Source organism: Erigeron canadensis, chromosome 3 (assembly GCF_010389155.1).
Source record: "Erigeron canadensis isolate Cc75 chromosome 3, C_canadensis_v1, whole genome shotgun sequence".
In the NCBI taxonomy this organism is placed as follows: domain Eukaryota; kingdom Viridiplantae; phylum Streptophyta; class Magnoliopsida; order Asterales; family Asteraceae; genus Erigeron; species Erigeron canadensis.
This window is the reverse complement of record NC_057763.1, coordinates 6277821-6298005: the sequence shown is the minus strand read 5'-3', so window position 1 is coordinate 6298005 and position 20185 is coordinate 6277821. Positions and strand designations below refer to the sequence as shown.

Genomic DNA, 20185 nt, shown 5'->3' with positions numbered 1-20185 from the left:
AAGAGTGTGAAGGTATGAATAATGTTGAAGACTTGACCAGTTAATGACATCACTAAGAAACCACACTATCCAAGTTTTATCACAAGTAGGAGGTTCGAACTTTCGTTTGGCGTCTGTGTGCTTTTTTTAATTGGTGTAACTGGGCTTGGTTCCGTACAACTCGATTGGAACAGCTATGTGGTGGTGTTTCTTCCTTAAGTCACTACGAACAAAGTTCTGGGTTTTGACTTGGTAGGTTGATTGACAAAATAATCACACTAGGTTATAGCCCAAGGGGATAGCGGTTTTAAAAGTGATTTGTAAGTGATTCCCCTACGATAAGAGGGCAAAGCAAGCCGCTTTATGCCTGGAATGAGAGGGTTTTTTGCCAAGTGAAGGACTTGGATGTTACCGCATGGGTACTTCCCTTTATATAGATGATTATATCTTGGAAGATATCTTCTAAGTTTAGGAAAGATTTTGAAGGGATCCCATATATCGTGTCTAAGGTATTTGGGATTTTATATCTTATTTCTTATGAAGAGATTTGGATAAATATGAAAAAAGATCTAAGTATATCATGTAGAAATCAGGTCAAAAATATACTCACACCTCACAAATATATTTGTATATTGATATATAAAATTGCTGAAAATAAATAAAGAAAGACTTTTTAACGCAAAAGGGAAACTACAACTTTCATTCAACAAAAGTGAAGGCTATATATATACATAGAGCTTACCCATGACCTCTAAATAACTATTAAAGTTGAAAATAACTCCATTATGGCATATTACTCGGTAAACATAACCTCCAACAATACTAACAGCGACAAACATTAATAAATCATAACAAAATAAGAATTACTGATTCCAACTATGACTTGCACTAGACACTGACTTAAAATACTTATGACACTTTCTAATTTAACCAAACATAAAACAATTTATTCATGTCAAGATTAATTACATCATTCACCCTCTTTATCTTGACCCACTTCATAGAAGTGAAGGCTCATTATCATCTTCAATCAAGTTTGCTTCATTTTTGTCCTTGCCTTTCCATTTGGTGCATTCATAGCTAAAATATCCAAACACTCCACTGTCATAACAACGAATGCCACTCTTGTCACCATGACCTCTTCCTCGGCCTCGTCCACCTCTTTCTTTGTTTCTTCCACGACCTATTCCACGTCCACAACTTTCACCATACCTTTGTTCACTTGCCAACAAAAATTGTCTTTGATCTTCTTCATCACCTTGGAGCCTTTCTTTATATGTTTAATCCTTCCAATAGCCTCTACAAATGGCATTTTTGAAAGGTCGGAATATTGTTCCATAGGAGCAACAATCGGCAAATACTTCTTAGGGACTGAATTGAGAAACTTTCTCACCATTACCTCCTCTTCAAAAGTCGAACCAAGACTTTTGAACTTAGCGACAATGGCACTTATCTTACCCGCAAAGTCGTTGATTGGTTCATTTTCTTTCATCTTTAGCTTCTCCAACTCGTTCCTTAAGGTTTGCAACCTCGCCTTTTGCACCCGTTCTTCTCCAATGTATCGAACCTTAATTGGTTCCCACACATCTTTCACATTCTCGTGTTTGGAAACATGCAAAAGAACATCTTCCAGGAGGGTTGATAGATTATACCTTTCGTGGTAAAGTTCTTCTTCTGATCAACCTCATATTTGGTTATGGCATCCCAATGGCCATAAGCTTTTAGCACGGTCTCGATCATGATAGACCACGTAGTGTCGTTGGTCTCGGTCAACTTCGGACACTAAAATGGTAAAACAGTACCTTGATCACAAACAGCAAGTTCTTTACGATCGCTTGACATCTCTCTTTCTTTTCTCGGACTTGTTTTTCTCCGGTCTTTTTTAAGATAATCAGAATGTGTAGCTGATTTACAGCTTTCTCGATCTCTCCCCACGGTCTTTCTTTCTTGTTTACGGTCTTCTATCTAGAACGGTCTCTTTCTTCGGTCTTTGCTGCTGCAGCCAGTCTTCACGGACAAATCTTGATGTGTTTTACATGAAACACACCCTTCTAAACGAACCTAACCAAGCTCTGATACCAATATGTTGGAAATCAGGCTAAAAATATACTCACACTTCACACAAATATATATGTATACTGAGACATAAAATTGCTGAAAATAAATGAACTGAGACTTTGCAATGCAAAAGGGAAACTATAGTTTTCATTCAACAAAATTTTAGGCTATATATAGTCATACATAGAGCCTACCCATGACCTCTATATAACTGACATATGACTCAACCTACTAAACCCGAAAAGGACTCCATTATGACATATTACCCGGTCAACATAACCTCCAACAATCCTAATATTCCAAAGTGCAAACTTAAAGCAACAAACATTAATAAACTATAACAAGAAATAAGACTAACTCCAACTATGACTTGCACTAGACATTGACTTAAAATACTTAGGGCACTTTATAATTTCACCAAACATAAAACAATTTATTCATGTCAAGATAAATTCCATCACCATTAATGGTAGGTCTCTATGGAGCTGTCCGCTGAGTGAGTCATTCCAGGAACTCCGAAGTTAATCTGATTACAAAGGTGGTGCTTCGTAATATTGATTGGAAGAGCGAACGTTAGTTTGAATAAGTAATTTATTGTTACAAAGGGATCTTCCTATCCGCTTCGGTACGAATGTACGAAGGTGGAGCAAAGGGATCTTCCTATCCGCTTTGGCACGATTGTACGAAGGTGGAGCTTCGTATGAGGTATATCATTATAGGGCATAAGCCGCTAAAAAATGACATGGTAGATATGTGACGGTTGTGATATAACAATAGATAACATTTAACAAGTATACAATTAATTGCTGGGACTCTACTAGTTTATTCACTCCAATGTAAGTCCAAAAATAATAATGGGACAAGAACTTTCATAAATAAATTTACAATTCATTCCAGTCACCACTATCATGGCATTGTCATCACATTACGAGAGTACTTCTCGAACTTTTTATATGGACACATATGACTAAAGTTTAGTAAATATACAGTATCAAATAATTAACAGTTCCATATAATAGAATATAAAGTTTTCTTATAAATATAACGCTTTAAGATTAAAAGTTTCTCAGTACAAAAATAAATGATACATATAGACTGCCCAAAACAATTACCATCATGTAAATTACAAATTATAACCTGTCAAAATCTCAATATACAGTACAAAACACACAATTTACTATTAACATTACAGGTTTTTACACTCATTTGTTGTCCTGTACATACCTCCATCCGTCGGAGTACAATACAATCTAAAAAGTGTCTGCATCCGCAAACCCCTATAGCTCAGTTGAAATCAATAATCAATAATGGAATAATAGATTAAAAGAAAAAACAACCAAAAATGCAAACTCACAACAAACCTGTGACCATAAATAATGACCATGCAACTGCCACAGGAAGGGGAAAAAAAAGAAAGAAATGATAAACAAAGCTACATTTCAGATCAGAAGAAAGTAGAGTTAACTGAAAATTGCAATCCAACTCTCATATCAACCGTAAACCAGCTTCTTGAGAGCAGAAGCAGCTAAAAATGCACCGATGCTCTCACTATCACACTAAAACACGAAAAACTGTGCCGCCCACTGCATAATATATTATAAAAATCTAGAATTAGAACATAGAATAAATCATAGGTTTTTAGTAAAGCATTACTGTACTCATAAAAGTTGGGTTAACTTAGGTCTCTGTAACCCCTTGGATGATGAGTTTAAGTGGAGGTGGCACTTTCCCTAATTTACTTATAAATGGGTTGACTCATTGCATATTATAATGTAACGGGTCAGACGGCCAGACGGGTATAAAAAATTGACAGCTAAAGAAGAAACTATAAATATGGTCAAACAGGTCGAAAGTTGCCTTATGCATATCTTATAAATGGGTCTGATTCATATTGCGTATTATACTTAATGGCTGATACAGATTACAAAAAGGATAGCTAAAAGAAGAAACTAGACAAATGGTCAAACAGGTTAGAAGTTGCCGAAAGTGTGTTTACATTTACAATGAATGCATATTTCCTAGATTAATTCATTCATAAAGTAGACCATTTCTTGAATCAAACAAGCTTTTTAAAAATTATGTCTAACAGGTGTTTTAACCGGTTACCCAACCTACCCAAGCAAACCCATATTTCTTGCTGTTAATTCAAGGCACTTTATTCGTTTACTGATCATCTCTGAAAAAGGGAGAAGGGGTTAAAGAGCAAAAAGACATACAAATTTGTGACAGGCTGCATAGAACTCAAAACAGCTGAAGTGCCATCTTTAATTTATTTTGCTTCCATTTTGGCAGCTTGTAGAAGGCTTCTTTGGTCATTCCAAACTTTTCTCTGAACTCAGCTGAGGACAGGTATGTCTGCATAGAGAAAGTTTTCAGTCACATAACGGTTAAATTTATCAAAAAAAAAAAAACAATAAACAATACCTCTCTCTTGGTAACATCTATATCAGCAGCAGGGTCAGTGGATACTGTTGTAAGACGTTCATATGGGTACAATGTCAGCCCTTCCTCATCTTCAACTTCACTTTCTTTAACATCTTCTTGTATTGTGAGGGCTTCCATTTTACTGCTCATCAACTTTTCCTTAGAGTTGGAATCAGTCTTTGGTGGAGACTTAGGCCGAGCTTTATACATGGCAAGATAATAATAAGTTTCAGAAATAAAGAGTGAGATAACTACCTACATGTCTTCTACTTATTTATTTGTTGTTTCTTGGATATTTATCAGATTGTAGTTGGGATTTTTAATAAGCGTATAAACAGAAGCTACTTCTCATTATCAATGCATACCTGTTTACAGAGCACTTTACCTAAGAATAAACCAAGACTGCCTATTTTAACCTTCTTTCAACTTTATAACACCAACTATTTTATCATTTTTTTTAGTTTATCCTTTCTTTTAACTTAATAAGACTACCTATTTTATCCTTTCTTGTAACTTAATATGAGATGAAAATGCACTGCAATAGCATTAAGGGGCGAAAAAGCATACAAACTGAAGAGGCTTCGACTCCCAAATGACAATGATGTTTAATTTGATCATTTTATCAAAACTTATTAGTTGTAAATACAAAACACTTCGATACTCAAACATCTGGCCCATATGATATTACATTTGAGTATCTGATTCTGATTATTTAATACTATTAAATAAGCACTTTTAAAACAGATACCCAAACACCTCCTTAGTATATACTCCGTATAATGCAAGAAGCCAGGAATACTTACTTTTCACAGAACGGGGCATCAGAGGTTCTCGTGGAGGTTGTTCAAAAGTGGCGGTTAGTGATGCTATAGCTGCCGACTTAGCAGCAACACTAGAAGAATCAGTGGGCCCTGACTTGGGATATGGTTTCCTCACTTGGGGAGGGGGAGTTGACAGGTTCCTTGCATTGGCATTCTCGAATGTGGAAGCAAGAGCATTGAAGGCTGGAGATCTGCCTCTTACACGAACACGGTCGGGGCTAAAAGACACACTTCTTGAACGTTGTGGTTTTTCATTAGTTACAGACCTTCTTTCATGTGATACTGGTGCTCGCCTTTTTGGTTTCTAAAATTACAAAAGGCCATATCAGAAAACTTGTGAGCATGGACTTTTGCTAGACATAAAAGAATGCGATACAAAAAGCATGAACATTTTGTTGGATATAAAGGGACCAGGTCAATCATTTATGTTACGTAACTTAATCAAAATTGAACAAAAATGATGTGAGATGATTTTGAGAGTAAAACAATGTGATTAATGAATAATTACACTCGCGTATGTAATTGAAAACGTGAGACTACATTAATATTTTGTTCTAAATTGCTGATATAATATGTATATTTAATGTATATTATTTGCCAAAAATGGAAATAGAAAATGAAGAAAAGAAGCATGAGTTCCAACAGGTCATCTTAAGCTGATCCAACCCGTAACTGTTTTGATTCACCTAAAAAATAAATTTTCCATTCCAGCCATCTAACAGAACTGACAAACAAATCTGCATGCTAGTAACAAACAATTGCAGAAGATGCAACTTACATTATTCAAAGTTGGGCGACCTCCATTTTTTATAATTGATAGCTTCCTTTGGAACGAATTCCCATGCATCTACAGCAATATTAACAGAATGAACTCATTAAAAACATATATTTAGCTGGAACACTTTTAGTTGTAATGGTGATCACTTACTGCAAATTTGCTTGAATCCCATGTAAAGAAACGTGTAAAGAATTGTGGTTCACTTCCTTCCGATATGATATATAGTGGTGTTTCATAAGATAATTTCTCAAGAAGAAAATCATGTTTCAGGAATTTCTGTTAAATTTCCAAGTAGATTATTACAAAGCCAATATGCAACTCCAGTAAATTGTAACTTAAAAATGAAATAGCATACCTCCCCGACAACCAATGCTTGCGTTTTCAGTTTCTGATCAACCTGCTGCCCTACCCAAACAAAAATGCTCGAGTGACAATCAAGAATAAATATATCCTCAGTCATCAAATCATCTTGGTTGAAGTTGTAGATCTCGGTGACCTTCATCAAAACCCCATAAATGTTATCAAAAGGAGAAAGAAGATAAATGAATGGAAGCAAATTAGGTAACACACACCTTCAAATCTCCTGAACCAGCACAAGTGACGGCAGCAGGCAATGAAAGAAGAAATTAATCAGTATATTTGTTGCAAGTTTTAAAAGGAATTCAACGTAATAGATTTAAGGATTTAGAAGGTAGTTGCTTCAACCTTTTAAGAATGTACATGAGAACAAATGGGGGTCACTTTCGGCATCTCTTGCAATCTTCTGACTCGGGTATTCAGATTTTCCACCTAAAATTTCCCAAAACATTTCAGATTCCGAACCCTCTTTCTGTAACTTCGTCTGCATATTTGGCTGCAAGTATCATGAATAACAAGTAAATAATAGAATAACACGAGCAAAAAATTGAAGTACACACTCCATATCTCAAGTATGTATTTAATAAATGCCTATTGGGCAAAAATTTTTAACCTTAATAACATCCAGTTGCCTCTCGACAAGTTCTTGGACCTCCGGAGTTGTAAGATTACCAATCCATGTAAAGACAGAAGAACCACTGTGTAGTATGTAACAGTACGAGGAGTTTAATGATGAAGCTACCTGAGATAATTAGAAACTATGTAAAATTTTTGCAGGCAATATAAAAGAAACTTCTTAGAACATAACAAGATATAAACTGAATCAGAACTGAAAGAACTTACAGGTTCAACTTGGATTGCTTGCATGTTTTCTGGTCCGGAGCCCTGAACTCGAAATAGTGCGACACCGTCTTCTTTATAAGTTACATCAGGAAGTTCTTTCCCTGATATAAAATTTTTGTACCCATCACTTAGACCACCCTGAGAATTTCAATTAACAATGATTCATGTTGATACATGTGAAGAATTGACAAAATTAAAACTCTAATGTAAGTTCTTTAATATAGAGTTTAGTTAAGCACACCTTAAGAACCAGAAAGCTCTGAAAAATTGCAAAGAAAAGGATAGGTTCATTTCCATCATAAACTTGTAGCTATAAAAACATGGAATGAAACTATCAGTACAAAACTAAAAATACGAAGTGAGATTAATAACAAAAATTAGGTACCAAAATGACGAAAAGAACAATCAACCTGAGCAGCCATATACTTAAGTGACTCAACCATCTTATATGCCTGTGAGGTAGCTGAAACTCGTTCTTCCTGTACAATGTGAGAAATTATTAGGTCGACTTTAGCTATTTCCTTTTTCTGTTTGCCTCCAACAAGGACTTAATTAGGCTCCTAATCTAATATTATTATTATTCAAAAATCTGATAATATGATGGCATGAATAATACCTCAACGCTTTCCTTTCCAAACCATGTCCCTACAAGGCATTCATCTTGATCTTCACCGGGATATGTATACTGGAAGATATAACATTCTCCACTGTAAAATTTTGACTGATCGGGAACTGGAAGAAGAATCTTTTCTTCGCCATTTACACGCCAAACCTGTACACAGTGCCAGTTACATGATTACTAAACTGTGATAACAATAACTAAAGGTTCATTATGTCGAGAAGTGGCAAGATGAATGGATTAGGTAACCCAAATCGACCCATTCGTAAGTAATTGGGTCAAAGCAACCACATCTGATTATGTATATTCTTCTTCTTTTCTAAGGTTCGAACAGGAATGAAGTCATATATTACTATATTTTATGACAGCATGATAACTGTATTTTCTTTTTCCAACTACCTGCAAATTTCCAGTGCAATCAATATATGGTTGAGGTTCCTCCTTTGCAGGAGCAGCTTTAAGTAGGCCCCTCACATTAACCCCTTGGCGCTTTAAGAGTGCTAAAATACGAACCAATGAGGGACAATGATTATCACTAACAAAAGGTTACATGCTAAGTAAAGTCAAGCATGGTAAAAATATGCACTGAATATAAGTTTTTAGGAAACACCACTAACCAGCCACTTTGCCTCTACCATCCTCAGAGACTGCCACCTCGGTTGATTGAGGCCAGGTATCAAATTTTGACCGGAAAGTCACCGTTTCAAAATTCTCAATCACACGGATGATATGAACTTTTAGTCTATCTTGACTACGCAAGAATTCCTATCAATTGAGATCAACAACTGTAAGTAACAATATATGTATATATGTATATATGTATGTATGTAAGTAAATGAAATGATATACTTCTGCAGCTCCACTCGCAGCTTTTCTTTCATCAAGAGATGTACTTCTCCCCATCCACACATAAATTTCTGACCCACAGTCTAAAAGATAGCATTTATTTGTATCCAGTAACTCTTTTATCAAGGAATCAGCAGCAACAGGTTCTGCCTTCCCCTTCTCAACACTTAAATACAACAAAAAAAAGTACTCAATCAAATTCCACCATCTGTTCAAAATCCTTCGAAATTATGTGGCAAACTTATTATCAAAAATGGCCAAAATGAACAGGTCTTTGTGATTTGAATAGAGCAGGATATAGAACTAATGGCAGCAGAAACTAGGCAATTGACAAGGCTACATCATGTGATCAGATTTCAACAATTAACAAGTGGTTGTAGCAACTTTTTTCCTTTTCACTTTCCGAAATTACATAATAGCTAGAGTGATCATGTGATTCATGTCTTTTAAAACTACCTTCATCTCAACTTTGGTTGTTCACTATATCAATTAAACATCAAAGAAAATACTTGGTCAACAAGAAAATGAAACATCTCAGCAAGTATATATTGCGCAAGTCAAGTGCATAAATTGTTTGCGGGAATACAGAGTTAGTTTTACCCTTCAACTCTGGATATTACCAAGTAAAAGAAAATGTGTGTACCTTGTAAATGCAAAAGAAATTTTCACTTACAAAACAAGAAACGACCATATTCATGTTGCAAGAATGTAGGAAGCAATTAAGTGGACAGTCCTAACTATTGCCATCTATGGGTCTACTTTTTTTTTTCCATGTAAATGTGACAATATACAGAGGCAGACTTGACATGGCAGGAGCATATTTACCAAAACAGCTGAGTGAGAATAGCATCGGCACTTTTGTTGTCATCTGTTGCTGTTTTCCTAGGCAGTGGAGCAAAGCCACCAAAGAAACCCCAGAATTCTCCAGTTTCAGCATCAGACATCAACTTTCCATCCTCTATCAAGGGACCCAGAAATCAGGCTTCAATTGTGAAGATCATTCATACTTGAAGTATGCATAATCCTAAATGATATATACTTACCAACAGTGGCTATGTCACATTTCCCATCATGATAAGTATCTTTAATATGCTGCACAACCTCTAGGGCTTTAGCCCTTTCTTGAATGCATGAATTGGAGCCATTAAACTGGAATATCTTATTCGCAGTATCCAGGATAAAAATGTCATCGTGATTGAGCGACGATCGAGCAAAAGGGACCTGCCACCAACAAAAACATTTTATTAGAAACTAGGAAATCCAAATCGATAATTTGTAACAATGGAGAAGTACATAAACTTGCCTCTTTTACATGAACTACATGCTTGCCTTGGCAAGTAAACATACGGATCTTGTGTTCCTCAGCTTCAACATGCTTGAAACCAGAAGCAGTTCCACCTTCTTGAGGTATGATGCATGGTTTAAAGTAAGAAAGAAACCTCTCTGTTTCATGTCCTTGAACTTCTCGATACTGAACTGCACGTCCTCCAAGAGCTGCATCAAGCTCAACCGTCTTTAAGGCTGCTGCTCCAGCTTCATCCTGTAACCAAAAGATAATTATGATCAAATTCAACTGAACCACAGATTAAGATATTAATTAGAAAAAGATAAGGGATAGAGAAAACACACCTGACTTGTATCTTTACCTAGCCAATAATGGATGTCGTGACGCAATGCACCACTTTTTAATGCAATAGTCTGTAAGAACAATGATAAGCAAGAAAAGGAAGACCTCATTCAAAATTTAGTATAACCAACTGAAATTGCAACAAATTCTACTTTTGGGATATTGAACTAATTTCTATGATAACTTTTGAGTCAAATTTTTAAGCCAAACATCAACAGTCTTGATTACTTTGGTGCATACATATTGTATAACTTTAGAGATATTATTGACCATTTTGACATTTACGAACACTCCAACAATCCTAAAAAGCTGTTTCATGGGATAGAATATGACTAACATGTGGCTGTTACACAAATGATTTATTACTAATGTATTAGATATATAAGCCATGCTACCTAAAAAGTTTGGATTTCAATTTTGAGTGCTCTAAATGTGGGACTTCATAAGAATGTACTTTGAGAAACATGTTAAAATGTTGATGGTTGACTCCCTATAGCGTGAATTACAATATTAGGGTCTTGATGAATGAATGCAATTGCAAGTTAAGCACTTCATAATGGAATGATATTTATCCTAAGAAAAAGCAAATAGTAATAAAGCTAATGCCCCATTGGTGTTGATATAAAAGGTCAAAATATGGAGAAAAAAAAAGATATAATGATAAATAACAACAAACTTTCACACAAAACAAGACGAAAGGATGAAGAACCACTATGCAATCGTATTTATTCGTATTAAGACTAGAGAACAAACCTTTAATATAACATAGGAATCCCCTGTGAAAAATTTGCCATGAGAAGACTGTGGAATGGCCACTGGCTTAAAGTTCTCAATGCGCCACACTTCAATCCCTCTATAAATTGGTTAGGGAAAAAAAAGAGAGGGACATTCATGATAACTAAAAGACGGTCTTGATAACCATAGAGCTAAGGGCTAACAAGATTAAGAGATAACTTCCCACCACCAGACAATCATTACTTAATGAAATGGACTAAAATAGGGGTTATCAGAAGTTCAGAAACAGACAAGTAAAGATGGATAATAGATAATTAATGATTGTTTCTAGCAACACTAACCTCATGGTGGTTATAAGATATGACAATCATTACTTAATAAAATGCACTAAAATGGGGATATCAGAACCAGACAATTAAGATTGGATGAGTAATGAATGATTATCTCTAGCAGCACTAACCTCATGGTGGTTATAAAATATTATACCCTTAACTAAAGCCCTTATGGCAGTGGTTATCAAAAACCTTAAAATTATATGATGCAACATGAAATAAACGTCTACATGCGGTATGCAACTCCCATCATTAACTTTAAAAAAAGATGCAATTTGATTAAATCACCTGCATTTGTATTACCAAAAAATGATGATGCGAATAGCAAATAATATAAAATAAGGATACGCTTTTTGTCCGGCTCCTTGAAAGGCTGGATCCAAATCTCTCATAGAAACAGACATACTGTGCTTGTGTTTTTTACTTCGTTATGTGGCTTTTAAAAATACCAGCTGAATATCAAAACAGGGTCCAAGGATCCCCTGAATGTAGTGAAAAATTAACAAAGATTTAACAGAAGTTAAATAGGGCAAAAAGAAACAAGAGTACATCCAGTAAAGTTATATCCATAGTTTCCTACATTGCACGCACTGTAGCTTCGTTAGTAAAGTGCTGCATAACTTCTTGGTCTAATCACAGTATTTTTAGTGTTTTCTGATGTTCTGAATTGTGAAATCGAATCATTTCCTACACTAAAGGCATAAACTTTTTCTAAGACTTAGATAACATCAATCAGTTCAAGTCAGCCTAACATTTTTCTGAATCACAAGCAGATAAACTTAAGCTCATCCTGAAGTCGGGCAGACCAGCCGGCCCAAAAACAAATGAAAAAAACAAAATTTAAAGAAATTATAAAATATAAAACCCAAATTTACAGCATTTTTAGTGTTTGTTAACGTTCTGAATTGTGAATCGATACGTTTCCCTACATTAAAGGCATCTACTTTTTCTAAAACTTAGATAATATCAATCAGCTCAATTCAATCTAAACATTCTTCTGAATCACAAGCACATAAACTCAAGTTCACGGTGAAGTACGGGCCCGAAAACAGATGCAAAAACCTAATATATATATATATATATATATTATATAAACCTCTCTGCTCTCTACTAGCTAGATATCATCATTAGTTAGTTGCACAAACTTCAACATATTAGCATCCCAATCCCAATACATATTATTATATCTGTATATATATATATACGTACAGTTCATGAATCTATATACGAACTTAATAATTAAAATTCCACCAAAATTCTAGAAAAAACATTATTGAAATACACATCTATCTACTCTATAAAACATAATAATTATTATTTCTAAAAATAAACAATTAAAGTATACAGATCAGTTCACATACCTTGATGTAGCGAAAAAAGATCCAATTTAATTATTATTATTATTATTATTATTAGCTGATTAACACACACACACACACACACACAAAAAGAAAAAAGAAAATGTTTAAGTTTTTAGATCCAATTTTTTTTTTTTTGTGTGTGTGTGAAAACTGAAAAGAGAATTGAATTGAGAAAAGAAAGTAGAAGAGAAAGAGAGAGGGGGGAGGAAGATGGGAAGAATGATGGGAATGACAGAGGCGAAGGCGTGCCTATCACTAACTCGCTTCACCAATTTTTTTGTTAATTGATGATTCAAGTTTTTATTTTTACTATTCATTCATTCAACTTTCCTACCTTCAAAAACAAGTAAGAATAAAAAAGAAACTATTATGACAACTGTAAAAATAATTGACTTTTACAGTGGTCCTTTCATTTTTCTTCAACGCATTTTCTTCTGTATTTGACTTTTATTGTCTGAAGTCTTAATTACTTTCTGTTTTCACCCTTAAAACATGACATGTTTGCCTTATTAACCTTTTTAAATTTGTGTTTGTTGTGTAACTTATAATGATTAGTTTTGTATATGTTGTATATTTATAATATAATTTTATTTGGGCAATTTACATAATTATGTGTATATTTATATATAAAAAAGCTAAAATTATCAATATATTAGTTAATCAATCCGCATATTATGCGGGTACCGGAATAAAACTTTATTTTTTTTAAGATATACAACACACTGAAAGTGTTTAATATTTTATTATGTTCAACACTATTATATTATATATTTTGAGTAAACGATATTCAGACTACAATTTGTTTAAATTTCATAACATATATATCACATTAGCTATGTTAAAAATTCAAATGATAATTCAAATCTTATACCTTTAACACCAAAATGATATTATAGTAGTCAATTTTGATCTACAAATTTGTTTCTCATTTTAGTAATATCCTTCGATGATTATCGATCTACTAAAGATATTTAAAGTCATAATATCTTGAAATAAGTTTTCATTTTCTTTTTTTACCTCTTTTAAATTTTTTTTGATGACGTCATAAAAATATAAGATTATATATTAAGTCTTCATTAGAGTAATATGACATCATCACAATTTTGTTTTATTAATATAAAATATGTCTTATTAGTCATGCCCCCTTTCGCCATGCATAAACTAAACCAACAATTAAGATAAGCACGAAAATTACTCCATAAGCAGTAGTAGAGACTTTCGCTTCCTTAGCTGCATCCTGTTGCTACATTTTTAACATATGTATATTGATTGAAAAAACTATAAAAAATTATATTACAAAATCATTATAACTTTTATGAAAATAATTAATCCTGATAACTCATTCTTTTAAAATCTTTCTAATATAATATTTTTATGACAAACTTATTTCCTATTCTCACATTCTCTTGCAAACTTTTTAAGTATAACAATTTATATATCACTTACAGATAAAACCGAATATGTTCAACATCAAATGGTAACGTAATAGTCAATTATCTAAACCAAATGCCCCTACCACGAGTCGAGCAACATCGCGAAAAGAGAAATCTCACAAGACTCTCCCTTATAAGTTATAACTTAAAATAATAAAGTACACCTGACAATAATCAAACTTTCGTCTTATGGTAAAACCTGGTTTCTTATCTTCTAAGTCATTGACTGTAACTATCCTGTTAAAAAGATATTTAAAAAGATAATTCACTAACATATGTCACAACCAACTATTTAAGCATGCTAGTGATTATATCTCAAAAAATTTAACATATTATTATTGTGTGTTTTGGTAAAAAAAAAAAAATCTTCAAGGTTGAATGCTTTTTATTAATATGTTTGTTGAAAGAAATAAGGAGTTACTGATATTTTTGAAAAATACTTACCTAATTAAGAAAATATAGTATATTATTTTATTATTATATATCTAAAAAAATTTAAATTTTTAAAAGGGAAATTTAGAAGTATATAACATGAGGTTCACTCATGTGAGAATTAAATTCTGATTTCATGATAACGATTTATGTTCACATGTTCCTCCTTTTTCCCTATACCAAAATTTTGTAAAGATGTGTCATTTTCATGTTGAGAGCTTCTTGAATGAGTTTGTCTTTTCATATGATATATAAATGTTGCATGTGATTAATGTTGTGAATGAATTTTGTTTACTTTTGGTTAATTATTATAAAGAACTTGTATTAAAGTCATTAAAAAAGATTTATTGTAAGAAAAAATAATACTGTATTAATTTATTTGACTTATGTTAATATGAATGTAGAAAAAAAAAATTCAATTAGAATCGGATAATTGTTTAATTGTTACATTTATAAGACTACCAGATGGGTACCTGCGTAATGCGGCGGCGGTGGTGGCAACGGGTGATGCTAGTGGCGGTGGTGGCAACGATGTGGTTATTAATCTAAAAAATTTGACATAAATGGTAGTATAGTTATTTTATTGTTAAGAGGTGTATTTTTTGTAAATAACTTTATTAAGAATATTATAGAAATATTAGGTGAAAAATATGTAAATTAATTAATAAAGGAGATAAATACTTTGGATAAATATGGGTGTAAAATATTTTAGGGATATATAGGGTAGATTTAGTGTGTGAGTTAAGAATGTATTGTAAAATAAGGGTATTTTAAAGTTAGAGAGTTAAAAAGAGGATGGTAGTTTGTTTATTGATATCTATAATATAACTAAAAGAGGGGGTTGGGGTACACTTGGCACACTTAATCTTCTCATTTAGCCTAATACTCCATCGTTATTAATTCTTTATTTTTTTAAAAATTTATTTAATAAATGGCTGACCTTTAATAAAAATTTCTTATAAAAAAATCTTTATTATATATATATAAACACCACCTATTTATATATACTTTGTTCATATTTGATAATTATTATTATTATTTAACATTGAATTTTTATGTTACTTTTACGATCGATTACCAAAAAGGTTTTTTATTTATATACTTTGTTCATGTTTAATCATTATTATTATTTAACATTGAATTCTTATGTTATTGTTATTATATCTTTTAATTTAGTTTGTTATCCATTATAGGTTCATTATGGACTGTTTCGGAGTGGAACAACCCAAAGAAAATCAAAACGTTCGAAATAGTCTTTGTTGATGAATTGATATGTATTTTTCAAGTTATATACTCTACACTTTTTATTTCTCTTTTTATTTAACTAAAGTTGATATAAGAAAGTAAACTAGAATCAATATTAATATGGAGTTAATTTTCATATGTTTATTCTTTAGCTTTCGTATTGATTAAGTTGTGATATTGGTCATACACTTTTTGTTTTTCTTTTTATTTAACTAAAGTTGAAAAAAATGGATAAGCTGAAATCAATATTTATATGGAGTTAATTTTCATATGTTATTCTTTAGCTTTCGTATTTATTAAGTTGTGACATTGGTCATATACTTTATATTTCACAATTATTATAAGATTTATATATCTTGAGATTAGCCGTCCAATGGACGGGCCTGAGCACTAGTTAATATATATATATATATATATAGTATAGATATATCAACCTAACACTAAATTAGTTAAAGTTATTACTATGAAACGATATATCAACCTAACCTTATAAATGTAATTATATTTTTATGTATTAGAAATAATATTCCTCACGTTAAACAAAATAATTCCTAACATCTTTTATCCATAGCCTAATAGAGTATTGTAATTGTTAAAGTGTTCGGAATTGTATTTTGAAAATTTGGTTTATTAATTTATTGCATAAAATGAAAAACTTATTATATGTGTCGCAAACATAGCTTTAAAGTTTTTATGTAGATTAGGACGGTACAAGAACTCTACAAATATAAACAAGGTTTGTTCATGTTCGACTGTTAGTACAACCACACGAACAAACATTAAATTTCTATTACAAAATCGAGAACTTTTAATGGAGTCATGGTTGATAACTATAAAAACCAACTATAGTTAAGTGTTTGATATTCATGTCATCACTGAAGTTTTTTTTTTTGTTTTTTTATATTTTATCATTTTTAAAACTTAAAAGCAACATTTTTACCTTAGATAGGAGTAAGACTGTCCCCATAACACATTGAAAAACGATATTGAGAGTTACTTCCTCAACTACTTATATTGTTTATAACTTGAAGGGACATAAAAGAAAATTGTATTTTTAAGAGTCAACAAAAAATTAAATGAAGGTTTAACAAACACTCTTACACTCATTTTGTCAATGTTGCACATCAATTAAAAAAAAAACATGACTTTTTGGAAAGAAAAGTACCAAATGGGTTCAAAGTATGTAATGACGTGTTTAAATGTTGCTTAATGCCTTAATATTCGAGTGTTTGATCAGTTAGATATCTGTTCTTTCGGAACATGTGAAAAACTTGTGTTGAATAACAAAAGAAAAATTTTAATTATTCCGTACAAAAACACCTTTCTTTTACAACTAAACATATATAATATATTATATGAAATTCAATTTTGATTCATGAGAATCCATTACTTTTAGATTAATAACTACATTGTTACTACCACCACTACCATCACCACCCGTTGTCACCACCGCCGCCGCATTGCGCGGGTATACATCTCGTACTTCTATATAAAAATAATAACATTTTATTTTGTAAGTGTTAAAAAATATGTAATATTTTCCCTTAGCACTCCTTAAAATATTTTTATGAACACTACCCTATTAACATTAATTATTAAATTACACTATCACTCTTTTATCTTTTATAAAATATCTTCATTAAACCTTTACATCAGTTATCAACACTACTCGACGTATCATATACCACCAACAGTCGCCCCCACCACCACATCGTTGCTGCCACGACCACCACCGTATTGCGCGGGTAACGTATTACTCAACTCATATGTATGTTAATTCTAAGTTTACAACCAATCCCCACTATAATATTTTTTTTTTATATTTCTAAATCTGAAACAAAATAGGAAAATGCTAAACGCATTCTTAAGGCTGCACTTAACGTGCATAAAAATGTTGTACCTTTCCATATTAAAAGTCCACCCTTTGAATTTTATAATAAGTGTACAACTATTTAATGCAATTTAACAAAAACTCTAAGGGCTTCGTTTGGTAAAACCAACCAAATAATATTAATTTTCTTGCTTACAGATGGAACCCATCGCATTAGCTTATCTAGTTCAATTATTGATTTCAAATATGTATATCAGTATATTGTATACTTATTCTTTTGCGCTAATCCAGCTATACATTGCCTTCATTAACTGAATTTGGTCCCATTTTATTTTTATTAACCCATTTTGTTTATCTTGGCTACTTTGTGCTAGTCCAGAAATTCTGTTTGTTTCATGTGTATATTAGAAAAGATATACATTTGTCGAGAAAATGATCGATTTAATTTTTGGTGCTGATATGTTTATAAATCATAACTACATACGTACATGGATGTGATGTACGAGTAAGTATTAGTATTAATTTATTATTATTATTATTGGAAGAAAAATAAAAGTCAGGGAATCTGTTTTTTACAGATAGTTTGTGTGGGGTTGTTTTTGTTGGGATTATTTTAGTAGATACAAGTACTCCACCACAGGAATGGAATCTTCTATAAATCCTTGTTTATCACAATTATAATTAATTAGTTATATCAATATCAATTTTATTTAAGAAAAACCTAAAATTTTCTTTGTTAAAGCAAAACAATGATTTTTCTATAAAAAGTTTTATCTGAAAAAATAAAATGTCGTAGAAACATGCACGGACCAATACTAATGAAGCAAAATAAAGATATACTTTTCTTCCCCTTATCCATATCATTTTTACCAAATACCAAATGTATTGTGAAAGACACTGAAAAAATACCTGTTCTAAAAAAAATTCGATTGGAACTTGGAAGCCACTCTTTGTGTGGTGAGCGTGAGCCCATGACCAAGCCCAAATTCAGCTTGTTTGAGTTTGGGCCTTGAAGAGGATCGGAAAAGAAATAAACATGTTCTTGGATTGTCTATCGAGCATTGTTACATCACTTACATTACATTTTTTATTTAAGTTAATTACAAAATTGGTCCATGTGGTTTGTACATTTTAACAAAGGGGTCCTTATTCGAGAATCGTTGCAATAAGTGTCCGTATTTTGAGAATTTTTTGCATAATTAGTCCAAATTTAACGGATCCGTTAAATGTGACCGTCAAGTATGCACATGTGGGGGGTATTTATGTACTTTCTACCTCACAAGGACCTCCATTGTTAAAATGAAAAAACCATATGGACCAATCTTGCAACTAATACCTTGATATATATATTTTTTTTCATTTAAGAGATTGTAACATACAACTATCTGCTCGTTAGGTATCTAATAGTAAATTTATGTGTACTTTAAAATTTTAATAATAGAAATATATCTTATATAAATGAGAATTGATATTAGTACCACACCATTTGATTATTATACCACATCTATGCAGTTAATACTTGTACAGTCTGGAACAATACTTGTACATTGTGGTAAAAGTATTAAAGGGTGGTACAAATATCATCCCCTTATATAAATACTTTTGTTTTAGAAAACTGATTTATATATAAACTTTTGTTATTATAAAATCTTAAATAAATAAAAGATTGTACGTTTGGAATTTGATACTTATTAAAAAGAAAACAGAAAATTTGTTCGAATAATCTAAATGTCATATATGGTATATTAGTTATCGATTCTCGAGTCAAATACACAGAAAGTCAACAACATTTTTTGAAATAAAATAAACTATTAAATAAATAAAATACACAGAAAGTCAATAACATTTTCTGTGTACTTTACTCAAGAATAGATAACTAAAATACAATATACGACATTTATCCTATTTGAACAGATTTGCTTTTTTGTTTTTAATAAATATCAAATTCCTAACAGACAATCTTTTATTTATTTAAGCATTATAATAACAAAAGTTTATATATAAATCAGTTTTCTAAAACATATTTCTATTATTAAAATTCTAAAGTGCACATAAATTTACTATTAGAGACCTAATAAGCAGATAATTGTGTTAAGTCCAGTTTTACTGGAGTCGCTTCAGATTTGAAGACTGGAGCTTCACTGAAGATTTGTCCAGAAATAATAGAAGACCAGTGAATCACTTACTTGTACAGGAATCTGGATTCCACCAGATTGCTTCACTGGACTTCACTCCAGTCAAGATCATCCCACTGAAGACTTTCTCACTGAAGTCGAAGACTGAAGTCTGAAGAAAGAAGACCGACAAATGGCGGGGCCCACTGACAGTCTTACCAGATCTCCTGACTGGAGTTCTTGTCAGTGTTCTAGACCTTACAAGTCCGAACACTGATTACGTGGAATTGACTTGTTTACCTTTACACGCTTTTATCCGGATAATATATTTGTCCTTTGTTAAAAGCCTT

At 32.2% G+C, this 20185-nt stretch overlaps 1 protein-coding gene across 2 annotated transcripts; it reads right to left on the bottom strand.

The window, feature by feature from the left end:
- Positions 1-3119: 3119 nt before the first annotated feature.
- LOC122591995 (villin-4-like) lies at positions 3120-12850 on the bottom strand. 2 transcript variants are annotated; one of them, XM_043764212.1, is made up of 24 exons: positions 12781-12850; positions 11768-11901; positions 11106-11205; positions 10355-10423; positions 10029-10265; positions 9769-9946; positions 9551-9683; positions 8729-8891; positions 8497-8644; positions 8279-8379; positions 7877-8032; positions 7671-7739; positions 7502-7570; positions 7261-7398; positions 7031-7159; positions 6766-6913; positions 6633-6643; positions 6416-6556; positions 6211-6336; positions 6061-6129; positions 5265-5586; positions 4462-4661; positions 4254-4392; positions 3120-3620 (listed from the first exon to the last, which is right to left on the bottom strand). In XM_043764212.1, exons 2-23 carry the CDS (start codon positions 11821-11823, stop codon positions 4279-4281), a joined length of 2877 nt encoding a protein of 958 aa, XP_043620147.1. In that variant the 5' UTR covers positions 11824-11901; positions 12781-12850; the 3' UTR covers positions 3120-3620; positions 4254-4278. The 2 variants fall into 2 exon arrangements, with proteins under 2 accessions (XP_043620147.1, XP_043620148.1); XM_043764213.1 differs by having other exon boundaries at positions 6416-6561; positions 6638-6643.
- Positions 12851-20185: the final 7335 nt, after the last annotated feature.